At 39.2% G+C, this 10455-nt stretch overlaps 1 protein-coding gene across 1 annotated transcript; it reads left to right on the top strand.

Moving 5' to 3' along the window:
* Window positions 1–1390: 1390 nt before the first annotated feature.
* On the top strand, window positions 1391–9413 carry LOC124140914 (peptidyl-prolyl cis-trans isomerase G-like). The gene is made up of 5 exons (XM_046508744.2): window positions 1391–1702; window positions 2736–3359; window positions 3759–3963; window positions 5591–6544; window positions 7582–9413. Exons 1-5 carry the CDS (start codon window positions 1505–1507, stop codon window positions 7620–7622), a joined length of 2022 nt encoding a protein of 673 aa, XP_046364700.2. The 5' UTR covers window positions 1391–1504; the 3' UTR covers window positions 7623–9413.
* The last annotated feature ends 1042 nt before the right edge of the window (window positions 9414–10455 follow it).

Here is a 10455-nt window from a genome sequence, read left to right on the forward strand (position 1 = left end):
TATATCTTTATTCAACCAAATGAAAAATCAGAAGGAATGGGTGCATAGTCAGAAAGAAATGCGAACATTAGTGACTTGTAGTGTAGCCATAGAGTTCTAGATAATTTTTGTCAATAAACAATATATCACGTGATTAACCACGGGTCCGGGTACTCCTGTGGGTACCCGGGTCCTACTCAGTACCCACCCGACCAGGGTACCCGAGTTACCCGTCCCAGTCCTAACAGAGCTACAGCGTATTTGCGTAAAATACCCCCAAATATTCAAAACTCAATTTCTTTCAATTTACATGCGTACAGAAACGCATGCATTAAATGAAAAACTCAAATATGTAAAATAAGCACGCGTAAATACCCAATGAAGCTTTTTCAGCATGCGTACAAAGGAGCTAATTTACTTTCCAAATACCTATATATTTAGAACAGTTATATACATCTAAAGCATTCTTTTTCATGATTAATAAAGATAAAATCTACATATGATCACAAATATAAATCATCGTCAAAATATGAAGTTTTCTTCAGCGCGATACGTGATAGAAGCCTAACTGAAACAAAGTTGATATAGATGTCAAACTTACGAAGAAATCGCGAAAACTATGGTAAAAAAAATACGGATCTTACAAAAGTATTCTAATATCAATAAAAATAAGACACTTTATAGGATGTTTTAAAAGATATATGCGGACGATAATCACAGACAAAATGCATGTTATGTCGTCTGCTATATGGCAATTCAACTTAAAATGTATGACTAAAATATGGCTTTGCGCCAAAACTCATACAAAAGTAACTACCGATCGTACCTATATAAGTTTGGTACCAAGCAAAAGTTCTTTCACTATTTTTTGTCATTCTTCAATCACATGCCTGCAAATGAGAAAATCTATTTTGAATTTAATAGATGGGTTAAAAGAATTTGGTTGGAATGCAACATTGGTGTGAAAATATAGCACCACTTAATCCATAAAACACAACGCTGTAGACAACAATACAAAATGATCGACAATTGTGTGTGTTTTATGATTAAATAAGCAGTCTATGGAGTTATTTTTTCTTAATGGAGTTACAAATGTTAAACACCAGTAAAAACCGGTGTGTTCACCTTTGCGTAAATCTGCAATGTATAAAACACAAAACTTATTGAAGTCAATCTTGATATACTACCATGGTGCATTTTAATAATATTTAGCATGAATTCGTTTCCTGAAATCATTGAGACACTTTACAAAGGTCAGTGTATTTTATTCGTTATCACTTTCCACTATATAATAAAAGACAGCTCTCTCTGAAAACTCTAATGCAAAGTACGCTTCGTTTTCAATCGGAATGTCTCAATTCAGTGTAGAAAGCGGACTTAGCCGATGAACCCGAGTGATCTAAGAAAAGGTAACTCTGTTTTATCTTCATGGGAGGTAATCCATTTGTTTACGTCCTGCGTTCGTTTCGTCATTTGACACAGATGTTCATTCTTAAAACCCATAAGTAAAGTTATATTCAAGACTATGGATGACCCCTGGGGCGATGATGACGACGATGGCATACTGGCACAAGCAGTAGATAAAGTGGAGGAAGTTTTCTTTGCTGAAGACGACGACGATGACTGGCTCTTGTCACAAAGTCTCGCTGAGGTGGAGGAACAGCTCCAGCTCGATACGTCACATTCGCACAGCTCCCAGACAGATCACCAGCGTAGCAACAGGGTATGACATTTGTGCTGTTTGAGAGTAGGGAACATCAAGAATTCACCTACGCTTGATATTTTCGGCTATGCACCAATATTATACGCAGTATTAAACAACTTTCATCACACTAGTCCCATGTTGTTGTATCTATAAATGAAACATCATGATCTATTTATAGTCAGAACGGACCTTTTGTAAGGTCAGCAAAGTCAAATAAACTTGATTTTATATGGACTCACAACTTTATGCTTACAAAATAAAGCTGTGAACAAACACACACCAATATGATAACAAACCCAACAACAAACAAAATTATGCATACTGGCTTGGGACCAGTTATCACCAAGGACCAATTATCCCCAACTCACCGTTATAAGCGAGCACATGATTGCATCTCATTTAACTGTTGCTCATTGTCACCAGAAAAGAGAAATATATATCCTAAACTGATGAACAGAACGGACTCTTCTGAGGAAATACTAAAACAACACACCATATGATCACCTTGCTCAAATATAACTTTAGGAAAGACACGTGGGCTGTGTCATGTGACTAATTCACGGGAAAATAGAAATCAATCAACATGATGCACCTCATTTCTGTCATTGCTTAAAACTGAATATCAATTAATGCAATTCATAAACATCGAAAATTTGACATCAACATTGAAATATTACTCTAAAATAACAGTGTGCGGAAACCTCATCAATGACATAGGTTATATGTTGTTAAAAAATTTGACTATCATAGTTAAAGGGTCATGCAATTGTAGTCCCGGTAATCCAGGTACTGTCCGACGTTCAGAATGCAGTTCCACAAATTTTTCAAACACGTCACAATACTCTATAATGTAATTTCTGAATTTTAATGCCAGATACACCAGTGAAACAATGCCCTGTGATGTCAGCCTAGCATCAGTAACCATGCTTTGGCCTTCCTAGATCCATATGCTCCCAGGTACTGAATGGCCAAGATGTGAATCAGAATACATTTGTTCTATTTGGCATTAAAAAGAGTTACATGTCTGATTGAGATCATGGATTTGTTCCAGGTGCCACAAACGAACTCAGCAATATCAGCAAGGTCAGAGAGTCATTTCTCAAAGGACACTTATTATCTCAATCCAGAGTATGAGAAAGGAGCTTTGCATTTAACAAACAGTCAACAAAGATCATCCCATGATCTACCTTCGAGCACTATTACTTCAATGTATAAAACTAGTACACCAAATTCAAAACAACCATCTCCACCATCAACATCAGGGATGAGAAAAAGTGTGAGCAATTCAAATAACATGCTAACTAAACCTAGTTCATCCCATAGTACTACATCAGACAGTAAGGGCCAACAACAGAAAAAGATGCATAAAACTCAAAAGACATCAGTATCAGAGACATTTCCCAAAAGAAGTCAACAGCATTTTGAGAAAAACATTTTTGACCAGAAATGTGGTGTACATGATGTAGCTGCAGGTTTAACCAAAGAACCAGACTCGTGTTCAGAGTCTGGGGGTGGTGCAGAAGGTTTAGGGCCTCTGTCCGGGACATCTGGGAACAGGAACTCCGGCAAGGATATGGAGGAGGAGCTGCAGAAGCAAAAGCAGTCTCTGGAGAGGGTGAAGAATACCTTGGACAGTGAACTGCAGTGCAGTATCTGTAATGAGCTGTTTGTACAGGTAACTAGGACTGTATAACATTGCAAATGTAATGATTACAATGAATCCCGATTTGATTTTGCTTTTTTGCTTCTGATGATATATTGCTGAGCTGATGTCCAGTTGTAAGTGATAGGTTGTATATAAGAATACATTATTGCCACACTTTTAGTTTCATCGACATTTAAACTAAGTTTGTTTTCTACCACTTGATCTCTGACAACAAAATTAAATTTTCAAGTACAGTTTTAATAAACCTCCTTTGTCAATTTGTTATGCATTGGGCACTTACTACAGCAATTACAGTAAGTCTACAAGGCATGTTTTCTATTTGGAGTTCTCCTTTTCCACCCACATGTTTTTGTACAGACACAATGCTACAAGGAGTTTTGAAAGCAAAGTCATTGTTTCTCTGTGTAGGCAACATCTTTAAACTGTGCCCATGCCTTCTGTGCCCTGTGTATCAGTCAGTGGATGAAGACAAGCAAAAATTGCCCAATGTGTAGGACCAACATCACATCCAAGAACAGAAGCTTAGTTCTGGATAGCTTCATTGATAAGATGTGTGAGCAGCTGGGTGAAGAGATGAGGGAAGACAGGAAAGCTCTTTTAGTAGAGCGCAAAAGTAAGGAGAATTATTATAATTGATACTTGGCCAGTGTTGGCTTGTCAGCTTGTCAGCCCTGCTGCTAAAGAGCTTAATATGTGGTGTTTGGTAAGAAATGGCTTGTCACTCCATGGACTATAGAGCATAATATGTGATGTTTGGTAAGTATTGTCTTGTCACTCCATGGACTATAAGGCATACCACGTGATGTTTGGTAAGAAATGACTTGTATAAGCGCTTCTAGCACAGTTGAATGCGCACTAACCGCCTTCTTTCTCCAATTGGAAATCTGATAGATTCTTTAAGGACCTTTCTTAGAAACAGTTAGATACTCCATCGGAAATCCTTAATATTTGCTGTTTGTTAAGTATTGGCCTGTCAACCCCCTGGACAATAGAGCATAATGTGTGATGCTTGGTAAGTATTGGCTTGTTAGCCCTTGGACTACACTGTTTAAATTATGATGTTTGGTAACTATTGGGTTGTCAGCCCATGGACTATAGAGTGTAATGTGTGATGTTTAGTAACTATTGGGTTGTCAGCCTTTGGGCTATAGAGTATAATGTGTGATGGATGAAAGCATTGATGTGTCAGTCTTTGGGCTATAGAGCATAATGTGTGATTGATGGAAGCATTGATGTGTCAGCCTTTTTGGCTATAGAGCATAATGTGTGATTGATGGAAGCATTGATGTGTCAGCCTTTGGGCTATAGAGCATAATGTGTGATGGATGGAAGCATTGATGTGTCAGCCTTTGGGCTATAGAGTATAATGTGTGATGGATGGAAGCATTGATGTGTCAGCCTTTGGGCTATAGAGCATAATGTGTGATTGATGGAAGCACTGATGTGTCAGCCTTTGGGCTATAGAGTATAATGTGTGATGGATGGAAGCATTGATGTGTCAGCCTTTGGGCTATAGAGCATAATGTGTGATGGATGGAAGCATTGATGTGTCAGCCTTTGGGCTATAGAGCATAATGTGAAATGGATGGAAGCATTGATGTATCAGCCTTTGGACTATAGAGCATAATGTGTGATGGATAGAAGCATTGATGTGTCAGCCGTTGGGCTATAGAGCATAATGTGAAATGGATGGAAGCATTGATGTGTCAGCCTTTGGGCTATAGAGCATAATGTGAAATGGATGGAAGCATTGATGTGTCAGCCTTTGGGCTATAGAGCATAATGTGTGATGGATGGAAGCATTGATGTGTCAGCCTTTGGGCTATAGAGTATAATGTGGGTGGTTGGAAGCATTGATGTGTCAGCCTTTGGGCTATAGAGTATAATGTGTGATGGATGGAAGCATTGATGTGTCAGCCTTTGGGCTATAGAGCATAATGTGAAATGGATGGAAGCATTGATGTGTCAGCCTTTGGGCTATAGAGCATAATGTGTGATTGATTGAAGCATTGATGTGTCAGCCTTTGGGCTATAGAGTATAATGGGTGTTGGTTGGAAGCATTGATGTGTCAGCCTTTGGGCTATAGAGTATAATGTGTGGTGGTTGGAAGCATTGATGTGTCAGCCTTTGGGCTATAGAGTATAATGTGTGGTAGTTGGAAGCATTGATGTTGAAGTATTGTCCAGCATGTCATAATTATCTCAATGATTTTAATCATAAAGATGTATGTTATATTCAGATGAACAAGCAAAATTTGACGATGCTAATCCTCCACACCACCAGCCTTCACGAGGACAAACTAGAACTGCAAGTCCACCTCATACTCGATATGATCGGCCCTGGCAACACCATGATGATACATCATCAATATCATCTTTTACGGACTCAGATTATTCTGAAGAATATTGGTCGTTAAATAATAGAAATTTTGAGAGAGACAGGAGAGACAGTGATTCATGGTACTCCACAGACAGTTCAGCCACTGATTTCAGTGACCATAGTCCTCGCTCAAGACAACGACGTAGGGATATGAGGCATCGAGAAAGGAGGAGGACGCGTCAGCATCGACGAGGCAGACACAGCAATAGTGACAGCTCAATGAGTACTGGGAGAAGGGAGGATTGGAGGAGAAGGCGGAGGAGGGAAGAGGAGAGGAGACAACAGACAGATGAGCATAGTGATGAGGACAGTGGTGACTCACATGATGAAGAATCTTTACATGGGAGAGACAGAAGACGAGGAGGACGAAGAAGAAGAGCTAGAATAGAAAGTAGCAGTGAAGACAGTGATTGGGAGAATGATAGACATGCTACAGTTAGACATACTAGAAGAAGGAATAGTCATGACAGAGAAAGGAGCAGAAGTAGAGAAAGGAGCAATAACAGAAGACAAGGCCATGCCCAGAGGAGAATCATAAGGTCAGATGATGAGGATGTGGACAATGGAGGCAGAGGTGGGAGAGCATCCCATCAACACACTGACAATGATGGCAGTTATCAGTCCACCACTACAGCCTCTAGTCAGGGCTCTACATCATCTACAGCGTCAGTTCCAGGGACTAGCAGGGTGAGGCCAACCAGAGCTTCAACCAGCTATGGTAGAGGTGGACAGCCCAGGAGAACTCAACTGATCAACCCGAGGCCAGAATCCAGACGCTCTTTTTATGGAGGGTATGGAAAGTGCTATAAATGCGGTAAGTGTTTCATGAATTGATGTTGATCCCTAAAATCTGTGATAATGTGTAACATTCATTTCTATATTCCCTGAATGTTTCACAATCCTAAAGTAGGTAAATATGAGGACCAATATGATTTGCATCGTAAAATAACAAGCCAGTCTAATGACATTTTCCGAGGCAAGGGCGTTAACTGTAATAGTCCAATTTCTAACCTTCCCGAAACTTGGCTGGAATTCCGCATTTAGATTTTGGCTGTACTAACGAGTCTATGTACTAGATATCCTGTTCGCAAACAACATGGATTTCAATGTGCAGATTTCGGTCGACTGCAGGATTTGCAAAGCATGTGTACTGTCAACTGAGCCTGGGCAGATATTCTCTAAATCTTTTCATGTTTTTAATAAAGTTGCTCAAATGATTTGATGCTCATCGATGGGCAAGACCCGTTTTTTACAATATAGATCTTGATTATTAATCAGATCTTTTTGACTGGGTGCTGCCCCAAATTTTCTGAAGCAAATGCAAGTGATGTGGGAGATGGAATCTGATTTGTCAATAGGAGGGATATAGAAGGGACATAATTTGTACACTGGTGGCACTACTTTCTAGCCACGATATTCCAGCATAGTTCAGCAACGGTGGAAAATATACTTTTGCAGACAGTTAACAACCTTGCCTCGGGAAGATGGTCAAATGATAGCATGATGGGAGCCGTCAATACATTCAGACCAATAATAAAAGTCTCCTTTCAGATACAGCACTTTGAAAGTACTGGAATGTAGTTACCATCATATTATCAAATTTATTTTTGGGGGACTCCATCATGTCTTTGTTTCCCCTAGCTCTAATCATGCTCATCACTGTTCCAAGGATTCGCTTCACCCACACAAAGCTAGGAGCATGTTTCTTCCAAGAGCCAAAAATGGTGCAATTTGATTCTTATTTATTGATGTGAATCACTTTTACTTTGCCAATGGCTATCACAAACATGGATATCGGGAGTTTTCTAATTGTTTCTTACAAATGATCATATCTGCAATGTATATTTGTAGGGAGATCTGGACATTGGGCAAATGGGTGTTCATACAGATGAGTGAGGAGAGTTGCCATGGTTGCAGCCTGATTTGAGGATCTGAAGTCACACCTGAAGATGTTCACAGTTCTTCGTGACTTGGATGCGCCATGATATCTTGATATCAGTACAGCTTATAGTAGCTTAGTTTTTTGTCATGTCACTCCACGATGTCACAGAATATTCATATCATGCAGTGGTCATTGTGGCAGAATAACCATGTCATGCAGTGGTCATTGTAGCAGAATAACCATGTCATGCAGTGCACATTGTCACAGAATAATCATGGCATGCAATGGTCATTGTGGCAGTATAATCATGGCTTGCTGAGGTCATTGTGGCAGAATAACCATATCATGCAGTTCATATTGTCACAGAATAATTATGGCATGCAGTGCATATTGTGGCAGTATAATCATGGCTTGCAGAGGTCATTGTGGCAGAATAACCATATCATGCAGTGCATATTGTCACAGAATAATTATGGCATGCAGTGCGTATTGTGGCAGTATAATCATGGCTTGCAGTGGTCATTGTGGCAGAATAACCATATGCAGTGCACATTGTCACAGAATAATCATGGCTTGCAGTGGTCATTGTGGCAGTATAATCATGGCTTGCAGTGGTCATTGTGGCAGAATAACCATATGCAGTGCACATTGTTACAGAATAATTATGGCATGCAGTACATATTGTGGCAGTATAATCATGGCTTGCACTAAGTTGCAGAGGTCATTGTGGCAGAATAACACCACATCATGCAGTGCATATTGTGGCAGCATAATCATGGCTTGCAGAATAATCATGTTCTAAAGTGGTATCATACTCATTGTGTCGTGTTACACAAGTATGATCTATTTTCCAATCAACTGCTACACATTGTCTGTGATGAATGTAGATTAGGTGAAATAATTGTGTTTCCAATTTGCTTGCATCCTTCTTGCTGCATTACTTCTGGATTAGACCCATGAAGATCCTTGGTAAGATAGGTCTTCAGCAACCCACTCTTGACGTAAAAGGCGACTATGCTAGTCGTAAGAGGCGACTAACGTGATCGCGTGGTCAGACTCGCTGACTTGGTTGATGCATGTCATCGTATCCCTATAGCATGGAAAGATGGTCATTGTGTTAATCACTGGATTACTTGTCCAGACTCGATTATTTATTTACAGACCGCCGTCACATAGCTGGAATTTTGCTGAGTGCGGCGTTAAACAGAAAACAAACAAACAAACTTCTGGATTATTGAAACTGAAGCTCACCTGTTGAAATTGTGGGCATTTTCATGATCAATGTCATTAAAATCCGATCTGTCACGCAGATACGTCACCTCTCTGCATGACAATCTGACAAACCCTCCATTGAGGCCCTTAATAAACTCTAAGGTTGCTAAATTCGTAGTACAAGCGAACAAAGCATTCAGAGAAGCATGTCTGATTTCTCCATAACAAATGTAAGTGGGCAGTTCAGAATTTAAAAGAATAAAGGCCATGCTAACATATTGTTGTGGACATGGAGGGTGTACAATGGAGGGAATATTTGTGTTCTGTGTAGGTTTCTTTTATTAATATCAAAATTTCTGAGTCATGATGGTAAAGAAAGGAAACAATTGTTTTTTAAGTCTGGCACCTGATTCGCTCTAGAGTCTACACATCTCTCATTTAGATTGTGTGGTCAAAGTTCCTGTGTACAATCTCATTAAAATCAGATCTTAGTTCTCGCTACCGCTAAACAAAGATCTTAAGACATCCCATTAGGGGTCATGTCAAAACGACCTTTCATCCGACCAATCAGAGCGTCGCAAACCAGATCATGAAAGTGACAGTCGGAATGTGATTTCTAATCATGCAACCTCGAAAACTTTAACACGGGGTATTCTGGACGATAGTTATGGGCTTAACGACTGAATCCATACAATCTAGGTGATGTTAAATTTTAACTCACTCACTCCATGCAATCTAGACCATCTATTACCCATTCCAAGATGTTCTTTTGTTCATGTTTCAAATTTTTTATTGAGAATTTGTCAAAATATGTTTCGAAGCATAGTCGCCAATTTGAAATTAGTGCCGTAAAGCACGAGAAAGCTGCCTTCTGATTGGCTAATGTAGACTTCTTGTCAGTCATTACATTGGTTGGTCAAAGTTCGTGCAAGGTCGGTCTGACGTGACCCGTAATGGAATGTCCTCAGATCTTTGTTTCGCGGCAGCGAGAACTAAGATCTGATTTTAATGAGATTGTTCCTGTGTAGTGTTTATCAGGTCTAAATGGATTGGTAACGGTACATGATGTAATTGTTTCTCTTTTATCACAGTTAATAAATGGTTTCGGTAAACTCTGTAACAAGTCTCAAACGTTCCAGCCAATCATTGTCGTTACTCAAATGACCAGTCCCAGTCTTTGCCATGTTGTCCAGTTCTACCATGTATAGTGTTATACTGTCAACTACTTTATACATATATATCATGCGTATACCATGTATACACTTGCTATTATCAATATTTATGACATTTCTTTTGGTCTATTATCATGTTACTGTTTGCATGTTTTTGAAACATATGTTTTGTTGCTACTGTGGTTTTGTTGTAGCAATTAGTTTTTTTTGTCCATACAGTAGTGACACATTGACAAATGTGATCGATGATCAATGTATATGTATGGAGAGCCAATTACTGCATAATGATCCTATATTTGTAGATTGTATACAAAGATATGTCAAATACAATATACTTGTACACATGTATGGTATTTGTACATTGACATTAGAGGGAGAATTATTGGTGAAGGGAATTTGCGTGATTCTCAGTTATTTCCACTGAATATTTGAGAAATAAGTCGGTTAATGAAAATCTAA

Source organism: Haliotis rufescens, unplaced genomic scaffold (assembly GCF_023055435.1).
Source record: "Haliotis rufescens isolate VD_foot unplaced genomic scaffold, xgHalRufe1.0.p SCAF_3, whole genome shotgun sequence".
In the NCBI taxonomy this organism is placed as follows: Eukaryota; Metazoa; Mollusca; class Gastropoda; order Lepetellida; family Haliotidae; genus Haliotis; species Haliotis rufescens.